This window comes from Polistes canadensis, unplaced genomic scaffold (genome assembly GCF_001313835.1).
Source record: "Polistes canadensis isolate GaletaPanama2010 unplaced genomic scaffold, ASM131383v1 scaffold_376, whole genome shotgun sequence".
In the NCBI taxonomy this organism is placed as follows: domain Eukaryota; kingdom Metazoa; phylum Arthropoda; class Insecta; order Hymenoptera; family Vespidae; genus Polistes; species Polistes canadensis.
In genome coordinates, this window is record NW_014569923.1 from 14640 (window position 1) to 36685 (window position 22046).

At 35.4% G+C, this 22046-nt stretch overlaps 1 protein-coding gene across 2 annotated transcripts in view; it reads right to left on the reverse strand.

The window, feature by feature from the left end:
• Positions 1-1831: 1831 nt before the first annotated feature.
• The window catches only part of LOC106792091 (serine-rich adhesin for platelets-like), a 35219-nt gene continuing 15004 nt past the window's right edge, over positions 1832-22046 (reverse strand). The window contains exons 2-8 of one of the 2 annotated variants that reach the window (XM_014758235.1): positions 16528-17050; positions 13170-13312; positions 12260-12477; positions 11543-11769; positions 10879-11205; positions 4724-10748; positions 1832-4643 (exon numbers count right to left, since the gene is read on the reverse strand). In XM_014758235.1, the coding sequence (XP_014613721.1) occupies positions 2794-4643; positions 4724-10748; positions 10879-11205; positions 11543-11769; positions 12260-12477; positions 13170-13312; positions 16528-16569 (8832 nt within the window). In that variant the 5' untranslated portion in view covers positions 16570-17050 and the 3' untranslated portion in view covers positions 1832-2793. The remainder of the gene's footprint in view (positions 4644-4723; positions 10749-10878; positions 11206-11542; positions 11770-12259; positions 12478-13169; positions 13313-16527; positions 17051-22046) is intronic. The other variant, XM_014758234.1, reaches the window with a different exon arrangement.

Here is a 22046-nt window from a genome sequence, read left to right on the forward strand (position 1 = left end):
AAAAAAAAAAAAAAGATTTGTAATTACGATAATGATAAAAAAACAAAGAGAAAGAGAAAGAGAGAGAGAGAGAGAGACGTATCAACTATGACTTACTTCAATGAAATTTCGAATAAATTTAATTTGTTTATTAGCGCGCTTTATTTTATTATTTCAGTAGTAATAATTTTGTTTTTGTTGTTGTTATAGTAATACTGTTGTTGCTTGTTTTAATAAAAAGTACGAATAATAATTATGATACAAAGTTTCACCGCCTGGCGCATTTATTTTTTATGCTTCAGGAAACGGAAAGTAATAATTTTTGTTTTTTTTTTCATTTTCTTTTTTTTTTTTTTTTTTCATTTTCTTTTAAACCCTTAGCGTATCTATCTATGCACGATGTGACCCCTTACACATATGAGTTAGATTTATTATTTAATAAAATGCTGTCTCTTTTATTTCTGATTAATTCTTTTCTTTTGTTGCCATTTATACGTCACGATAGCACACGGACTAAAAAAAAAAAGAAAGAAAAAAAAAGAAAAATAAAAAATACACAAAAATAAACAAACAAACAAAAACAATGATATATATGTATAAATCTGTCACTCTGAAATAAGATTAAGCGTTTTTGTACTAAAGTGCAGCGATATATAATATTACTTTTAATGAATTACCTACGCAATGTACAATCGTGGTTTTCTTTGTTTTTTTCCTCCTTTAACTCCTTCCTTCTCTTTTTATACATGCTTCATGATAAGGTATGGTTGGGCCGTACAACAGACAACGGTTATAATATATTATCTTTATTGCGACACGCATACGTATATTCACACACATACACACACATACGTGCTCGCTCTCTCTCTCTCCTTTTCTTTTTTTCACAAATCATTGCTTATATCATTTTTCTCTCTTTCTTTTTCTTTTTCTTTCTCCTTCTCTCTCTCTCTCTCTCTCTCTCTCTCTCTCTCTCTTGTTCTCTCTCTTCGTACAGTGCAATATGTCTCGAAATTTAAGACAATAACTTTGATCATAAAGTTTTCAGAAGCATTACAGAAAAAGGCGAGGATTATATGGTTCCCCCACTCCTTCCCTAATCCTTATTTCTATATTCCGTTTCTTTTCTCTCTTATTTCATTTCATAATTGTTGCTTATTATTATGTTTCTGTAAATTTTTTTTGTAAAGCCGTTTTTTAAGAATATGTATTTTTTTTTTAAGAATATGTAGTTTTTACACAATTTTTCCCAACCCCCGGTACTCTTTTCATTCTTTCTTTCCACCTTTTATTTACTTATTTATTTTCTTTTTCTTCTTCTTCTTTTACTTCATTAAAGAACTCTATTATTATTTGTCTACTCAGTCTGACCACACCGTGTTAGAACGTGGAATAGTTTCTCATTACAATAGATATAGATACTGCAAGTAGAATTACGAATTTCCAGGCTTTTTTTTGTTATTTATTTTTAGTTTGCGAGGGTACTCTACTGATGATCGATGAAAAAAAAATTTAGGTTTTGTGTTGTTGTTGTTTAATATTATAATTATTTTTTCTTATCATTTCTTTCATTATCATTTTTTCTTCTTCATTGACCTCTCTCCATTAAAAACTATGTTCTTCGTCAAACAAACTTACATCATCGACGCTGCCTATTTGTTTGACTCCCATCCCTTCTTTGTTATCATCATCTACATCACCATCATGATCACCATTACAATCACAATCATCGTTATCATCATCATCATCATCATCATCAACTACATCATCTAAATAATCATCTTCACCATCATCATCGCCGCCATAATCATCACCATCATCATCATTGTCATAATCACTATCATTACCATCATCATCATCATCATCATCATCATCATCATCATCATCATCATCATCATCATCATCATCGTCGTCGTCATCGTCGTCATTGTTACCATTAGCATCATCATAATCGTTATCATCATCATCATCATCATTATCATTATCATCATCAGCATTAGCATTAGCATTATCATCATAATCATCATCGTCGTCCTATTGTTTTTACAGGTTTATATCATTAATTATTCTTTAATTATCATCCTCAAAATCATCAGCGTTATTTCTTGACTAGATTGCATCTCTAAATGTGATCTTAATATCGTAATCTAAGTATTTTTTTGTTTGTTTAATTATTATTTTTCATCCACATAATGATCTGTTTACCTTAAATTCTAGTATAGTAAATAACACCTAATGTAAGAAGGATGATCATCTATTTTAATTTATGGAGAAACACACTATAAATAGTCCGTCTCTCTCTTTTCTCTATATCTTACCAGCGATTTAAACACAATTTTAATATTATTTATATTATGTATAAGTGTACGTACGTACGTACGAAGAGTTTGCCGTTTGTTGTAAATCGTATCATAAATGTGACTCTTTTTCGATACTAGATAGATATTTCAGGACAAAAAAAAATAACAATAAATTCCCACCCCCCCTCCCGGTTCCCTCTCTCTCTTTCCCTTATTCTTTTTTCTCTTTCTTACAAATTCCACATGTTCTAATTATTTACAAACGCAATTTTCAGAGGGACCTATTGCGATCAAAGATGATCGCAAACGAGTCTCTTACTCTTGTCAAGGTACATAATATATATGAAAAAATCTCATGTTAATTCCAATTAGCAATAAAGAGTTTGACTATAAGAATAATATTTAGATCGCTCGAAGGTTTTACCATTACCTTAGCATGTTCTAAGAAAATGCTTAGAGTAAAGATATATCGATAAGACGAAAAAGACGACGAGCGAGCGTTAGATCGCTAGGACTACCTTTTCTTGGCGGCCTGTTTCGAAGATAATCTCTTCTTCAAACGATGATCCGAAGATTTAACTGTCTTTTTCTTCGGTCTTTCAGGTGAACCGTTGCAACAGGCACAACCTTTCTTCACGTGTCCACGCAAACTGGATCTTCTAGCTCTACAATCTGGTTCTGTTAATGACGTTATATTACCGGTCTCGTCCTCCGATAATTCGGAAATTTTGTCGCTACAAAGAACGACGGGATCGATTATAGATTCCGTCGGCTTAACACGTTTACTGAAACTACCTGATTTGTGATCGGCTCTGTTCAATACCACTCTTGCATTCACTTGTAACTTGTCCTTTTTTTTCAAATATGTACAACGTCGATCGGCTGATGAGGATTTTAATGTTTGCTGTAGAGCATCGTCGAGACCGTTCGTCAATGCGTTATCATCCTCATCGCTAATACTGGACTCCTCCTCATCGCTACTCGTCCTCGTTCTTTCGGACATGGGACTTTCCCAAGAAAGATAATCCATCCTAGTAACTTTCGAGGCTATACGCTTTTTATTCGCGTAAGTGTATTTGTGCGTTGACAATAGAGGTCCGGCGATAGGCGAGAGTGGCGAAGGTATAGTTACGTCAGCTGTACTACCACCGAGCAATGTTAAACCCTCGTCCCCTGAGCTAGCGGCTGATGTATTATTTACATTTATACTCGGTGGCAATGATTCCGAATCAAGGTCAATGTCCAACTTAATGTTCGATGGAATACTGGATACACTGATCGGCGAGCCTTCTTTCGAACCATTCCTCGAGTCCATTTTGATCCGACTAATATCCTTCGAGGAATCGTTATCCAACATAGGTAAATGTGTCGGGGAAAGTCTTGATATATCCGAATTACTGTTAGAGCCTTCTTCCTCGTCTTGGCTTAAATTTTCTAATGTGAAGCGCATATGTTTCGCAGGATTTTCTGGTTGCAATTCGACCGCCGCCTTGTTATCACCCTTCCTTCTTTTGCTCGTATCTTTTAGACTTCTCGTACGTTGGCTCGCATTCTTTCTACGTTCGTTCAATTTGAAATCAGCGACCGGACTGGCGTCCCTGCTACCGCTCGAGGAGTCCAAAGGACGAAAATAGGAACTGCTGCTGTAAGATTTCATCCCCAGTGATTGACTGCAAGATGCGTCTTGCGAGGAATGGTCGAACGACGGTGAATGATTTGTATCGAACAACAAGTCTGCTTCTGGAAACAAATCGCTAGTACTTGGCTCGTCAACGCCCAAATCCTCGCACTCCTCCGATAAGCTCTTTTGCAACCTAAGCTCACGCTCTATCGCCGCCGTTTTCTTCTCTATTTTATGCTGCAGCAATTCTCGATCTAATCTCTGATTTAATTGATTTTTCATCATACTTTTAGTCGAATACTGTTGATGAAACGGCTCTAAAGTATGATTCATAAAATACTTCTTTGTATTCGTTTGATAAACTTGGCCACTTGCCATTTCTATTCCTTGACCTTTATTGATTATTTGCAACACGCTTTGTACATTATCCGAGTTATCATTTTCTCTCGAATATATCTTTAATGGTTCGATACTCAAAGGATTTGTCGACGCTGGGACGTACCTCCATGGTGTATCCGGAGATACTTTTCCTTCTGGTTCCCATGCCTCTTGTAATCTTGCATTCTCATATAACAAACCATTGCCAATTTTACAAGATACGTCTACCGATTCGCTGGATTGTTGAACCGGAGATTCCTGACTGTCCGAACTACTAGGACCACCACCTGTCACTAAATATTGCGTTGAATTTTCGATACTCGACGAATCTTTATTGCTTGAAGCAATAGTAGACGACATGGAATCTGCAAAAATAAACCAAATTATTCATACCAAAAACATATACATTTGAAACATTCATAGTTTATTTGTTAGAGAATCTTACCGCCGATCTTTGTATTATTTTGCAACGACGTAACGATGTTAGAACAAACAACAGAGTTCGTAGCGATTAAGTTTCTAGGTACGATTTCCTGCATGCTTACAGCATCCTCCATTTTTCTCTTAACCGTTTTAGGTGAAATGATTTTAGCGTCGGATATTATATCAGAAGTAGATTCTTTAATATCCTTTTGTTGCTGCTGCTGCTGACTGCCATTTATTAAAGGATCTGTCGATTGTGTAGTAAAAGCTAAGGCAATCGTAGCTGCTGTTTGAATAGATACTGATTTTTCATTATGCGTTTGATTTTCCTGCGATGCTTTCTTTTCCGTCGAATGAGCAATAGTTCCCGTTGGTGTCAGACAGACCACGTTTTCAGCTTTCAATCCTGTGGCCGTTGATATCTTATGCATAGAAGGGTTAAACAATCTCGTACTCTGTAAGGCCAAATTTGGATTACTTGTAATTACGCTACATATTTGCTGATTTTCGGATATCTCGTTAAGATTTCGTTGAATCAAACCAATAGTTGGATTAGTTTTATTAACCACGATAGTACTTGTCGCTGATTCCGCAACACCGGAACCTGTTGCATCTGATTTCGGCACATTGATATCACTTATTATATTATTTTTTTCATTAACAGTTTCGCCTGAAAATTGATTGCTAGTTGCCGTTTGTGGAATAACGACGGAAGCATTTTGAACATTTTGCGTAGTATTTAAGGATTGATTGCTTGATAAGGTTTGTAACGTTGGTATCTTAACTTGTTTCACTTGGGTAGGTTGAGAAATGATTTTACCAGCTTGATTTAGAAAAGATTGCAGTACCAGTGTATTAGATACTCCGGTATTACCGGTAGCCCTAACCGTCGCTGGCACCGTCGCAAGGAACTTCGATCCGCTGGATACTATCGTAAATTGTTGACCACTTTTCATTAAATTCATTGGTAAGATGTAGTTTGTACCTGGCACCAAGACTGCCGTACTTCCTACTTTTCCTGTTACCGAAGCAATAGCTTCGCTAACGCTGACAGAGCTAGTTTGTAAAGCTTCCTGAACGATAACAGCTCTTGGTTGGCCAGTACCAGGTTCGGCAAATATGAGATTGCGTCTTTTAACGTTTAATTCAACGCCGTCGCTAGAATCGTTGGTTAGATTACGTACTTCGGCATTGGTATCGGTAGTGTTCGTTACGTTACTAGATGCTTCTTCGGTAGTTACAAAACCTGCAGGGCTATCTTGAACATGTACTACACCACTAGAAGAATCTTCGCTCCCCATTGTCCTACCAAGATCATCCGTACTCGGACTTAATTCCGAAGTTTGTTGTCCCACGGGTTTCGTCTTACTCGAGCTAGATTTTTTCCTTTTGGAAGATTGACTCGGATTGGTTGGTGGATTGGATCTTCTTCTCGGAGCGGGTTTGTTATTAAGATCCGGTGAATTTCTTAACTGTTCCGCGTATTCGTCTAAAATAGCATAAATCCTTTGCGCCGTTTGTTCATCTTCCTGTGGCTTTTGTTGTGGTTTCGGTATAGGCGAAGCCTTAGACGTATTCGTCGCACTTGTTTTTACAGTTTTAGGCGTTGATTTCTTAACTGTTTTCGAAGAAGGTGGAGTAGGAGGTGTTTTACCAGCCGATGGAATTGGAGCAGGTGCAGGAGTTACGCACGGACTCGACGAACTTTGAGAAGTAACACTTAATGCTGGCGAAGCTACGGGTTGACAATAACTCGTTACCACAACTACTGGCGTAGAATTCGATACCTTAGCAGCAGCAGCAGTGCCGCCGCCGCCGCCGCCACCACCACTTGCCGCATTTTGATTTACATAAGCCAGTGAAACTTTTTGAGAAAACACGTCCTGTTGAAATGTAACGTTGTTACCGTTACCGGAAAATTCATTATTGCCGCTTGGTTGCGCTGGCATCAAAAGTTGTTGAGCAAGCGCGCTAACGGATACTTGTTGTTGTGTCTGCTGCTGCTGTTGCGGTGGCGGTTGTTGCTGCTGCTGCTGTTGTTGTTGTGGCTGTGGTTGTTGTTTATTCGATTGCGTTGTTGTTTGCGTTTGTACGGTAGTAGTTGTCGTAGATGATAAAGATTGATGTGATTGAGGCTGAATAGTACTCCTTTCCTTAACTTGCTCCAAAACACTTTCAAATTCTCGCAGTTGTTCCAAAGTCGTTGAACTTACTTGATTCGGTACCTCTATTGGAGGGCTCAACAAATTGTCAGTTCTGACATTCTGTTGAGCTTGTTGTTGCAATCTAGGAGTCGTAAGTACGGCCTGTATCGTACCAGTAATACTTTGCGGTCGTAAAGGAGCAGCGGTACGGATAATATTTAACTTTACTACCGGCGTTCTACCTGTTGGTATAGAATTAGCATGAGATATCGTTGGTATGATATTTATCTGGCTTGGATTTGTGGTTGATATCGTAACTGGTATTTTGTGCGTATATATTACACCTGGGGAAGCGTTCTGCACGCTTTGTACGAGCTGCGTCAACGCTTGATTTGTATTTAAATTCGTCCCCGCGTTTGCGTTACCGCTTGAACTTTGAACGATATTCAATATTTGTCTGCCAGTAGATAATTGTAAATTAGGTATGTTGGTTATTGATTGTACATTGATACCTGTCGCCGAATTAGTCTGTTGTGCGTTAGGTACCGACGTTTGTACAGCTTTTGAAAGATTTGTTGTCTTTTGCGTAGACGCTGGTTGAACAAGTGCTTCCGTTGTAGTTACCGTTCCGCTACTCGTATCAGTCGATAATGTGTAAATCGTTCTACCGAATGCTTGTTGAAATTTTGGCAAGCCTGCATTTTGACCTGGTTGGGAAGATACTTTGACCGACGGTAGTCTGTCGTAGGTATTTCTGTTACTCGAGTTATTAGTTGCTTCCGTGTTACTACGTTGCGCCGTCTGCCGTGAAAAATTTCCAACGTTTCCGTCATCTAAGTTCTGCAAGGTAAGGACGTTTCTTTGATTGGTCAATACGTTAGGATTAACCGAAGCCAATTGGTAAGTACCGTCAGGTTTGCATACTATTTGTAATTGTTCGGATCCGATAGAAGATGATGATGGTACGACCGTTGAGGATGGCGACGGTGAAGACGATGATGTCGTTGTTGTGGTCGTTATCGTTATAGTTGTTGTCGCTGCCGAACAAGGCGAAGGAGATTTCTTTGGAGATTGATGTTGACTGCTAGCACGTCGCATAGTTACCGTCGTCGTCGTCGTTGTCGTTGTCGTTCTTGGAGTTGAATCGGAATCGAAATGAATCGTATTCGTTGGAGTCGTTGAAGATGTATTATCTGGTGGCTGATTAGCTTCCTCGCCTATGTCAGGCAAAGCAGATGATCTAGGTGGTGGTGTTTGACCGGCTGGGCTCATCCCGACACCGCTATCGTGTCCACCGGAAGAAGGCGTACCAGGTAATTGAATACTTCCAGCTACGCTTGGTGTTCTATTCGGTCTTGGAGGCGTATTACCACTATTTGTAGAACCTGAATTAGGACTCTGTGGAATGTTTCTAGAAAGTTGTACAACGTTTACGGTTGATCGAACCCTAGGTGGTACCATCATATCTAAGGAATTCAAACCTGGTACATTTTTTGCTAATATATCCGAGTCTCTGACTGCCTTTGCAAGAATATCAAATTTGTTTTTACCCAAATTAGATTTAACGGAGCTTAAATCACGACTATCTACGACGGTACCCACTAAATCAGTTTTACTCGAATTATTGCCAGTACAATTCTTTTGTTTTTGAAACGTAGTCATTACATTTTTGTTAGGCGAGAAGGGCATGGTCTTTTGTATATTAATCAATTCGCTAGTGATATCGCCGGTACTAAGCCGTTGTTGTTTTTTCGAACGAACTAATTTCCTGTCAATTTCATCTGCTCTAGTCAATACAATTTTTGGACTTAAATTCAACGTACTCAGCATTGGCGCAAATTTGGCTACACTACTGGCTTCTTCGTTTAATTTATTGTCTTTGCTTTTATTAAGCAAATTCTTTTGCAATATCTGTGCTATCCTTGTCGGTTTTTTCGCATTCTGTGGCCTAAACATTCTCAAAGATTTCAGTACCGCAGGATCACTTCTTCTTTCAGTTATAATTAATGGTGCTGCCGCCGTATAAGCCGATCCTTTGATAGTTTCCCGTTTGCTTTCATCCATATCAGCAGAAAATAGGGTTATTATATCATTGGTACTTACATCGGAACCGCTGGCGTCTTCGTGGGAAGATGTATGCCTGACATTTTCGTTCACCAACATGTGAAAATGCGAAACTGAATCTACGGTTAATTTCGACGGTTTGATTCGTTTCTTACCAATGTCTTTATTAGAAGATTTGTTAGATTTCTTTTTAGTTTCCAATCTACAACCATCACTACCGAGACTATCGGTTTGGCTATCTTGCGTGTTACTATCGGAATCGGAAACAGAGCTAGCACGATTTCTAAAATGTTTCGGTTTACTACGTTCAGTGCTGTCATAATCGCTTTCAGAAGATTCGAGCCTGTGAACTTTACGTTGCCTTCCTGTCCTTCTAACGCGCAGCACACCACTTCCACTGTCCGAATCTGTCGTAGAGGTGTCGTCCAAACTTCGTCTCGTCGAAGATCTTTTGTACCCTCCTGCTGGTTGAAAACTACCAAATTGTTCCGAACTGTCGGAAGGTAAATCGACCCATTGTTCGTAACCCTTTTCAATTCCAAAAAATTCATCCTTCGTGTCATCTTCCGAGGGCCAATCTTTGAACTGGGAATAATCAATATTGAGATACTTCAACTCTTTATTCGTATTCCGCATTTCTTCCGCGTTCTCCAAATATCTCTCGCACAAATTGTTCAATTCTTTCCAATCCAGTACCCAACTAAGCATATGATACCTCGGACTACTGAGAACAACCGATAAATCGTCGCATAACTGTGGCGAGAGGCCAAGTTTCTCGGCATCGAGAACTTGATTTGGTACAGATTTTTCATCATAATTCGCCGATCCCGTAACAGCGTCTCCCTTAATCAAGATCAAAGCGTCCAATGTTCTTTCAACGTTTTCCGCTGTCTTAGGAGATTTGTTATTAGATGTTTCGTCACCGGTGAATTCGCCACAATTGAAACATAGCTCACCCAACGGGCCATCATCAGTAGTGGAACTTTTTTTCGGATGTAACAGGCACTTTTCGTTTAGCGGTATGTTTTCGTTTTTTCGCGACGCCGTTAACATACTTTTTAACAATTGATCCGTACGCTCGAAGGTCTTTGATACTTGACCGTTCTGAAAATCGATGGGCGGCTTTTTTGTCACTGCAGTTATTGGCGGCGGCGTTGCGATGGTCATTATCGTATTCGACAAAAACGACGAAGCAGCTATCGTCGCAACTAATGAAGAGGAAGAATATGTTGTGGAGGTTGTATTAGATGTAGAGGTAGAAGTAGAAGTAGCAGTAATGCTTGTTGCGGTGCTGGTATTTGTGGTAACAGAAGAGGAGGACGTTAACGTTGACGGCGACGGCGACGATGACGACGACGACGACAACGACGACGACGACGACGACGACAAAGATTCTAGGACGCTACTATTACGTGATATCGAAATGCCTGCTGCTGCCCTTTCCGTAACGTTCTTTTCACTTTTTTTGCCCATCGACAACGCTGCTGTCGAATGATCTTTTGTCAACGAATTTGGAAGTTTTTCATTTTCAATAACGTCGTTCAATGAACAACCATCATCTTGCTTAGTTTTTCCACAGGCTATCGCTATATCCTTTATCCTATCGTAACAAACTCTGGTAGGATGCAAAGAAAATGCCGTTAAGACGCATTCTCTTGCTATACCGATATTACTGCCAACAATGTCAGCCAATTTGAGAAATTGCGTACTTAAACGTTTAGCCGTTTCTCGTACTTTCTCTTTGTCCGATTTTGCCTTTTGACTTTCCAGCTCGTTCATATCAGTCGTTAACGCTCTTATGTATAACTCGATCACCAATGGCTTTATACTATCGCCGAACTGCAATAGAACAATTTTAAGTATAGACAAAAATAATATTATATAGGTATACGCGTATTATTATTTTTTATTTAAATAAAGAGATGTGTAAAAGTAGGTAGGTAGTTTTAATCTTCAGTAGAGTACTCACATGCTTGATAAGTATAGCACAGAATATGTATATATGCTGAGCACTTTCGGCAGGTTCTATTAATTTTCTAATCATCCCGGGTAAAGTAGGTGTAATATCTTTCAATTTTGAATGTAATAATGCCCAGGAATTAAAAATTTGCTCCAAAATATTCGCACCAGTTTCCGATACCGGTCGTACCATGCCGGCGGTTACGAGATACTGAGCTACCAATTCCGCAGCTTTTATAGAATTTCTCCAAACACGAGCTGTGCCATATTTAGTTGGTCTTTCTCCACTGAGTCTCTGTACTAATTCAAGTCCATCATTAAGATCCATTAATTTTAGCTGAAAAAAGAAAAGAAAAAAAAGAAACGATAATATAATTTTTATTGTTATCTCAACTTCCAAAATATTCTCCAATTCATTTATATAAATAAAGGACATACTTTTATCTCATATATATTTAAATATATTTAGAAAAAAAAAAGAGGAGAGAAGTATTTTAATTGAATAAATTTAAATATTAATTTAACATTAATTTAACATTAATTTATATATAATTCTTTATTGATATGTCACAGTAGGAACGAGAGAATGCATTGTTAAAAAGAAAAAATAGAATATTTGAATGAAACGAATTAAAATATAAATGAAATTGTACGCCGACATGTTAATTACTCACTTGAGCGAAAATATCTTGCGTGCGTTTCAATTTGTACAGGAGGACAATATATACGTCGATCATGTAATGAATGTGATGGGAATCTGAAAGCGATCTTAATCGGTCGCTTCTTCTAAGGGAGCGTATGCACGCCGCGGCGAGGTTCACCGCTATGTCCTCGCAGCGGTCCTCGCAAAGTATTTTCAGTCTCATCGTCAGTAGCTCGCCCTTTTCCGAACAGCAGAATTCTAAAAAAGGAAAATAAGTTTAAGTAAAACAAGACAAAAAGTAACTGAATCATTATTATTATTATTATTATTATTATTCGACAAATGTTTAACTTATCGCTACTACAATAGCATGTTGTTGTCGCTTAATAGATATAAAAATGATGAAAATATTACAAATATATAAGGGTGAGATTATTATTTTTTCTTAAACTTTAACTTGCAATATCAATTATTATAATAGAAATAATATGGATCATTCCATGAGTCATTGTTTCGTTCACAGAACATTATTTCGTTATTAAAGAAAGTTTTGATGAGGTAAAAAGTAAACTAGAAACATCGCAGATTATCTTCTTGTAAATAATACACTTTTAACACAAAATAGTACCCCCGGCCCCGTTCAGTTGTCAGTCAATGAAAGAAAATGTTTGCTATAACTTGATCTTTCACGATCGATTTTTTTGGTTTCTTATCCAGAGACAAGGGAGGGAAAAGAGAGAAAAGTTACCTTCTTCATGTTCGGAATCCGGTTGTCCGTTAAGTATGCTGTCGAGAGCAGGATGCGTCCATGGATTGTGCACTAGAGCTATCAAGGCGGTACACCTGGGTGCAGCGGGGTGTTGCACCAGGTGAGACGCGCACCTCTGTAGTGTTACGCTGAGGTGCGTCCTCGTGGCGGGTGCCAACTTTGGCCACTCCCCGCGCAATACCAGTTTTAATGTATGTCTACAAAACACAAACCAGAAAATAATAATAAAAGGAACATATGCATATTCATATATCTTATTGGATAACCCGATAGGTTCGTTCCGATTTAGAAATGAATGGGTGCCTGGAAAAAGGTCCTACTATATTACATATTTAACTAAGCACGTCTTCTAACAGACACCCATTCATCAAATACTTATTTTCCATCAAAATCGGCACATACTTTGTATGTTTTTAAATATTATGAATACATGATATCTCAAAAATCGCTTTAACGAACGGAACAAATTATTTCTTAGCCAGATATTTGGACCCAATTTTAACAACACACTGCGTAGCAAGAAATTCTCATATCTTTCTATAAATGAACTGTTATTGACTTATTGTGTTCTGTTCTTTTAACTCTTGGGCTACCCTGTTGTGTGTTGTGTATATATGTTACGATTCATATTGAGATAACACGATTCTATATAGAATGCCCTCGTAAATCGAACAATCTGTGAAACATCTGCATATCGTAACATAGCTCCTTGATTCACTTTTTTCCGCATTAACCGTTAACATATATACAAATGTCTAAAGATTTATGACAAAGTGTTCAATAATATCGTATATGCAATAACGACGAAGAATTTTCTATAGAAAATATTATAATAGATATTTAATGATGGAAAAGAAAATAATATATTATGGTCTAGCATTAAACTCACTTGTGAGCCCATTCTATGAGAGACTGGGCGGCTTCTGGCGGTGCCCCAGGAATGAAATTGGTGACATGCTCCCAGGCAGACAAAAGTGCATTCACTTTGTCGCCGTACTTCTTTTTGCTGTCACTCAATGTCGCTTCAAGCCCCTGAAAATTGACAGGATCATCTAATAACTCAATTGACTGCAAACACCAAATGAATACAAAAGTAAAAATAATAATAATAAGAAGAAGAAGTTATGTTTTAGGATAATCCCGCTAGAAAGAATTATTTCACGAAGAAACATTTAGTTATCGACTTTATATCTCTTATGCTTTTATCCTTTAATACTTGTTTTAAATAACCGAGTTGATGTTTACTGTTATTCAATACCGAGCCAAGCAGCACGATTTTCGTGTCGAGTAGTTTAGTGAACGAGTATATATAAAGTAAGTGATCGTGCACTTTTCTCTAACACAACTTCAAAAATACGTTCTCTCCTGGCAAATGATGTTTACGAAAGATACGGTACATCTTCACGGAATATTAAATAATATCATTAAACGTTCTCGCAATTAATTCATTAGTTAATTGAAGGAAGTATAAGTAGAAGAAGACGAAGAAGAAGAAACACTCGATGAAAGATACACGCACACTTTGTTAAAGAATCTTCCTTGAAAAACAAAAAAAAAACAAAACAAAACGAAACGAAAGAAAAGAAAATAAAAAGAAAAAATCAGTCAATATTTGTTATTTATAAATGTAATTATATTTACATAAAAAAAATCCCATAAACTTATTTTTTCTCGTGCAAATTTATTCGAAAATCGAAAAAAGATTATATTTGTTCGTTCAGAAGGATCAGAGGGAGATGATGATAATTCTCGGGTGTAACGATTAATTACACGCTAAGGAAATTAATCCTTTCGAAGTTAGCTAATACAACGTCGATAGTCGAAAATGTGGTTTGCGTGTGAGGGAAACAACGTGTATGGCGATTCGATCGAACCAAACCAACTTTCCTCCCTCCCCCTCTTATCCTTTACCCTGTGTCCTCCTCTCCCACACCTTTCGCGCTTCGACCGCAAATATCGGTGAAACGAGATGAATTTCGTGCTTGGACTGACCGCTTTACATTCATTGGCTAAATACCAATTCGTATTTTCCCTTAATTCTTCTATTAAAAAAGAAGAAAAGAAGAAAAGAAAAAATGGAAAGCATAGAATATAGCTATCTATTCATATATCCTCTATTCTTTTCTATCAATTTTTCGTCAACATTTGAATGAACTCGCGCGCTGATTGGATTCAGAAAGTTAACGAATAATCCCAAAAGTAAAGTTATCAAGGTAAACATAATGCTAGGCAGAGTTAACGAATTATCTTTAATTTCTAATTGGCAGCTATAGTACTTTCAAACGTTTTACTACACGCGTTGAATCAACGACAACAAGAGGGGATAGAAAAAGATAGAGAGAGGGAGAGAGAGAAAGAGAGATAATTGGCCAATGACTTACAGCTTCCCCGTTTAATCCGATAATGCGAGTAGTTTCGCTACTATATTTATATAATGACCGTGTGTGGACCGTGTGTGTGTTTCATTCTACCATTATGTCCAATGCCTTTAAAACTTGTTGCAGAATTAATGTTGTAAATGTGTAACGAGCAGAGGACGATATTAAATCCTCTTTTTATACACCCCTTCTTCTCCGCCCTACCCGCAACTACCCTCAAAATTCAAAATAATCCCTTACAGTACAAATGTTTGTTATTATGTTTTCTGTTACGATTGGTAATATTAATTAGGTTGTCTGGACAAAATTCGTGCAAATTTAGAAAAATTAAATTGATGTTATATAATATCATTTTATTTATAGAAAAATATATGTAGAGTATTAAATCTAGTATAAAATAAATCGAATATAAAACAAAACAATCTCGACACAAAACAATGTTTTCTTTTTCTTTTTAAATGAAAATTATTTTTTAATCGAAAAATAAATAATTGTTTCTATATTAAGCTCAACCCACTCACTTATATTTATAAATCTATAATAAACAAATTGTTTTTCTTCATCTTTATTGTTGTAACATTTACATATTTTTCATCTGACTTTCTCCCCTTTTTCTATCTTTTTCTCATTATAACACGGGAGGACATTATTTTGGGATTTCTCCAAGGAACAGGTATTTCTCGAGAGAGATCGAACACAAAATTAACTTGTGTAACGAGAAAAACAAAGAACCAACAACGGATATTTCTTTTTACCCATATAAGATTTGGTACATTCCGTATAGGTAGCTTCGATAAATTCGGGTAAAGGATTACTTTGTCATTCTTTCATTTGTAATCAAAATCGTGACTTTCTTTTACAACGGTTGAAATATCTATGCATAGAGGGAAACGTCTGTTTTACATTTATATTATCGAGACGATTCGAATGGCAAAAGTATTTTTTTTTATCTTTCTAATAAATCATCCCATTAGATAAATCAAAATATATATTTTTTCGTAATGTTTGTAATTAGAATGTTCGTTTAATAAAAAATACAAAATGTACGCGTTCAAGATAAATGTCATTTGATATTAATTGAGTCGAGAGTAAATCAATCATAACGCGATCATTTAACGCGATCATTTAACGCAAACAATATTTATTTTATTTATCTAGAACTCTTATCTCGTTCAGGAAAATGCTCAAAGTTTCGAGGAAAAGCAATTTAAAAGTTTGTGACATATATTTTTTCCTCGACAATACCTATTAAAACGTCTTAATTATGATTTCTTTCTCTCGTCCCTCAGCCCCCTCCGCCGCCTATCGCCTAACGGTTCTATCAGAACGGCGATCGTAAATAAGAAAAAAACAAAAGGAAAATAGAAGAAAAGGTACTTTATGTTTTATCACAGTTTTGAGAAAATCACGGACACGCTTGAATCAACGAGCAAACGTGAACGTTATATTTGGTATAGAAGTTGGGAAATAAGGACAACGACCGAAATCGTGATGTAACGCGAAAAAAAAGAAGAAAGAATGAACAAATGAAAGGAAAAAAAAGAAAGAAAGAAATAGGGATGCCGGAAGGAGGAATAAGAAAAATTATCTAGCACTTTGTCGCGAGCCGTTCAGTAATAAAATGCTAAGATGGAACGGTTAGAATTTTCCTGACCGAAAATTCGTAAGACTAAAGAAAATATATATACATAATTAAAAGGGAAGATAAAAATGATATTGTCACATATATATAAGGGACCTCCTTCAAATTGATATTAAGAGATTGAAATGAAACTCCTATTCGTGAGTTGGGAATTGAATAACGACATTATCACAATAAATGAAAAATAATAATATTAAATAAATAAAGGTGAATAAAAAATATTGAACCTGTGTCCTCGCCGCGCACAACTTTTGTATATGCGAAGACATTCAGAGTTGCGTCGATCTCGTACACTCTGATGGGGCACAGGTAAGAACCGAAAAAAGTAGTCATAAAATGAACAATCGCATCCGTATCCTTTTCTTTGATAGATCTTTTAAATGTGCCTTCCCTGATGACGACGACAAAGACACAACGATGAAGATATGATACTATTGTGTCGTTGGTGGTAAAACCGGATATTGATATGCGACTGTGGTGGTGCTGTTAAGGAGAACTTCTTGCTCCTAGAGGACATCAGCAAGCAACAAAACTTCTCTCTTTTCTGCTCACTTTTTGTCCTGATATTTTGATCTCTCTTTCTCTCCCACGCACACGATTTTGACGCTGGATGAGTTACTACCCCTCACAAAAGTCACGCGTTCTGTCCTTCCCACCAAAGCTCCCCCTTCGGACGCACTTTCAACCCTCTTTTTTTTTTGTATTTAAGCTTGCGGTTTCTTCAAATAGGCCAGCACAACACAACACCATCTGCAACCGATAATAATTTCCAAAAATCAACTTCTCTTACGAAGCCTTTTATTCTTTTCTTTACGCGAGGTTCTATTTGATTTTCTTATTTCGAGACGAGTATTTCACCATTTTCGGCGTCTTTGCTATTTCTTTTTAACATTTACGCGACTTTTAAACAAATCATTGACTACGAGTACCAAAATATCAACGGATCGTTTCATCTAGCAACAATGGAAAATATCGTTATTTTCAACAGCAACGAAAAACCACTTCTTATTTATCCTATCGTCATTTTAATCTTTCTTTTTTTGTTGTTCTTCTTTTTTAGAACACGCCGCCAAGTGACATTTAAATTCGTCTCTTGTTCTCTCGTATGTCACGAGACTCCCGCCGCCATCTTTGCTAGCCTGGACGATTTGATTTTCTAATCGACGCACGTGAATAGAATGTTCATCATTGATGTTAACATATTGTTGTTGGATGGAACACGTGAACCAGCGTTTTTGTTTTTAATGTTAAAGACGAGAGACCTAAATCGGCCATCTTCCGTTTTATCACACATCCAAAAATGATAGTTGCGTTGTCATTATAATTTCAGGGCTCCAATACGAGAAGGAGCTACAAGAAAAAGTATTGACAAAAATGAGATTCTTATTATTATCTGTTAATTTCTAACTTTACGGTGATCAAACGTTTATATCGTAAACAAAATTTCTATGAAAATCATTTTTCAAAAATTCTTTTTCTACTGATAATAATAATATAGCGAAATTACACTCCCGATTATATCGACGATATTAATATCCTTTTAAATATCTTTTTCCTTTCGGTTTCATAATAGTATTGACACATATGTTATCGTTCTAATTGACTGTCAGATTCGGTAGAAAGGAATTTCAGAGTTCAAACTTTAGGCGCAATGAATTCCATACGAATAATCCTTGGTTTAACTTGAAGAACAACCGATCAGATACAGTTTTATACGTTTCAAATGGATAAGCGCGCGTCCGTTTTCCAAAAAATCAAACAAATAACGAAAAAAAGAAATAATAAAGAATAAACAAGTAAATAATATAATATAATATTAATCAAATCCATTTTCTCAAATTTCATATACTCGCATTTTTAATCGCGTTAAAATGTCTCTCGAGTAATCCGAGCGAAACTCGATTGTAATAATACGAGAATAACTATCTTTATATTTTTTTGATCGTCATAATATATATATATATATATATATATATAATTACAGATAGCTTAACGAGTTTTATGTAAATATACGAGAATTGTACGTTTTCTTCGAAATATTTTATTTATAAGTAATATTGCATTGAAAAGATAATGTCATTTCAAATGATTCCCGTAATTGTAGAAAAATATGAATTATGTTTAAATAACAAAATGACTTTTACAACAAAATTATAACACATATCAAATAATGAAATGAATCCAATTATAAATATAAATAGAAGCAAAAATATTGACGGTCTAAATGAAATATAAACGATACAAATTCAAATAAATCTATCGTATTTTAATATCATATCTTCTCAATACTTATTTATATGTCGATCTTTTTGAAACAATTCAATTATTATCTTATCGAATTAATAGTCACAATTAAAACGAACTTTTAATATTTTGATCAGAATCGTATTACGCAATCTACTCGCGCATAACCTGTTATAGGTTTTTGTTTTAAAAAACATGAATGACAGCTAGCCAAAAAGACAATATCAGAACTAAATTGATTGAGTATACTTATCAAGGTATATCAATCTGGAAATGAAATAACACTTTGCACAAGCGCGATATTTTTTGAAAGAAACTGGAACTAACGCGATTCGGTTTGAATAAAATAACGTTCCTTTACCTTTATCCTTCTTCTTCCTGTTTTTTCCTTATATTTTTTCTTCTTCCTCTTTTTCTTTTGTTTTATAATAGTATTCATGTACGCATAAACTCTGTCAATGAGCGCATAACTTCGATATTTCGTTTTATAAAACATCTCTCTTTTGACTTTTTCCACGATATTAATACGATATACAAACGTCCTCGACGTTTTCAACCTTTTCAAGCTCGAAAGAAGAGGCTTCAACTTGTCCCTTTCGTATTTCAATTTAGTCGAGCAGATTTTACGAAGTACTACGAATATGTGTATGTAGGAGGTATACGTGTATATGATAAAACGTTCCTCTCGTCCATTTCCTTTTACATAAGATTAATCAGTTGTTTCCTTTTTCTGCTTTATTTTCTTCTTTTTTTACTCGAGATCTTTCAGTCCATGAGTAATGCCAATTATACTCGACGCCATCTTACAAAATGATAGAAAATTCTTCGTCCCTCCTTTTGTTCCACCTTTTTTGTCATCTCTTAATAATATATATGTCCAAATGTTTATTTGTACAAGTCAAACTCGTGTTTGTAAGAAATTTATTTATGAGTATGTTTATGTAGTTTCATTATGTATGTATTGCACGTGAATTCACACGACGACGTACATATGTGTAGAAACGTATGAATAAGTATTTTCTTCCTGCTTCGATAGACGATCATAAGAACGTGACTGATTGTGAGAATAAAAACGATAGAAAGCGATTCACGACACGTTCGTCAGATGCGATTATCTTCGATTATTTTTCAAATCGTTTTGTACGTCTTACGCAATAAGAAAGAAATAATTATTTAAATGTACCTCGAAAGTTATAGGTCCATTAAAGCATAATGCAAATTCTTATACACATAGACCTATTTTAGGATTAGTCAAATTTTAAATTAATATATACGTATATATGTCCCTTGAGTATATAAAAGAGTGGCTATTAATAATGAATTAAAATATATAGATAAATAGAGATATATTTATTGATTTGGTCCAATAAACCCATTGGTCCAATAAATGGACTTACAATTAAATTTACATCTTAATTACAACTTTACTCTTTACAAATTAGATTGGACTTGGGAAGTTGAAATTTATATATAAAACATATCAAATATATATTATAAAATTTGTAATATAAAATATTGAAACATACACAAACGCATGTTATTATCACGTAATTGACGAGAGGACGATATATGTGTATATATGTATATTCCTAAATGTGTGTCATGTTTTTAAATATCATACGAATAACATTCTTCTGCGAATGAACGTATTCATAGATACGTATACACATACATGAAAAACAGTACTCAAACGAGTGGCTCATATAACGTCGAATTCCAATTCTCGATAAATATCGAAAGGACCGCTGCAGTTGCATTTCCGTTGCCAAGAGTATCGATACTCTAAAATATTTTTTGTCTTTGCTTTGTAAAATATATTTATATTGAACTTACGATTAAATATCAAATGTATATGTATATACGTACGAGATTCGTTGACAGTTGGTACCAATTCAATTTTTCCCGTGCAAATCGAACAACACAATTTTCGATCATTGAGTACAATAAATTCTGTTGAGGAGATCAATTCCCCTTTCCTTCCCCATTATTCTCATCCGACAATATTTTCTGCTATAAATTTAACAATTTAATACGCGAATAGAATACATATACCACCACCATTATTGATTCTATTTTATTAAAAAGAAAAAGAAATCAAATCAAATAAAAATAATGTGTATATCACCACTCCTAATGGGTACAATGAAATGCATAAATAATTATGCACATGCAATGTACCTATACTTTTTAAAATAAAATCAAATGGAAATGTTTAAAAAAAAAAAACGACACAATTAATCCATATATAAATATATAAATATTTTTACATAAATAAACTTTGTGTGAAATGCATTCTAACGAGATCAAATAAATTCTCGGCCAATAGCATATTTTTGTACAATAGCTAGGAAACAAAGAAGTCTTTTAAAGGGATTTATCGCTTTTTTCTACGTTTCGACAAAGAACCACTTGTTGCCGTGTCACGATCGATAATCTTAACCTGATATTAATTAACGTCAAATCATTGAAACGTTTTGACGACTCTCTTATTCATTTTAAATATACTATTCTCTTATTGTTTTTATTATTTTATATCGCTTTATTAACACATTGCATACGGATATCTCGTCTACAACAAGTCGAACTCGTTAAAAATTCAATAAATTATGTGAACTTTTTATAGGTAGCATATTGAATATATGTATATACATTTATACTCGTTAAACACTACAAATTGAGTAATTAATATTATCTATTTCGTATAATATAATTTTCTTTTTATTGGAAAAAATGACGTTGCAGATTATTAGTGTGCAAATTTTTATTATAATAATATTTTTCTTTTTTAGAAATAAAAATATTGTACAAGTATATCGAACAACAGTAATAATAATAATAGTAGTAATAGTATCAAGTGCATACTATACAGTTTGTTCAAACATTTGTATAGGTGTACTTATTTTCAAGTTAAGACGAAGCAAAGCTAATAGCTGGAAAATGATTTCTTTCACTTTCTCGTTCTAACACGTTTGAAAACGAGTCTAAGTTTAAATACACCTTCGGTGCATTTAACCCCATAGTACTCTGAAGCACCCTTCTTTTGGCCCTTTCTCTCGAGATTAGACGATCGTGGCCGGTAATGAGCTTTCTAGGTTCCAAGACTAAACGCATTATTCGAAAACGTAAGCCTTCCAACCAAGCATTACGTTTTCTTACATCGATTCCTTTCCATCTAAGGTGTTTGCATTCAAAAAACCAAATGTACTATTTTCTTATTATTTTGTTCATCAAAATTGATCGAGCTGTAACTACCTTCGTTTTAAACGAACAAACACAATCGTTCGCTTGTCCTATTAATGTTTTACGAGTAATAAAATGGAACGATCTGTAGAGAGGCCACGGAAGAAAAATTGACAAAGTATTTACAATGCTTGTACTACTTCGCAGTCAGTGACGGAGCCGTCATTTTTGTCATAGCGCTCGAAATCTCCTGGGATTTTTCATAGGAAAATCTCGGAAAAAAGCGATCGCGGTGCTTGGGACTGAAACCTTTCCAAAATAA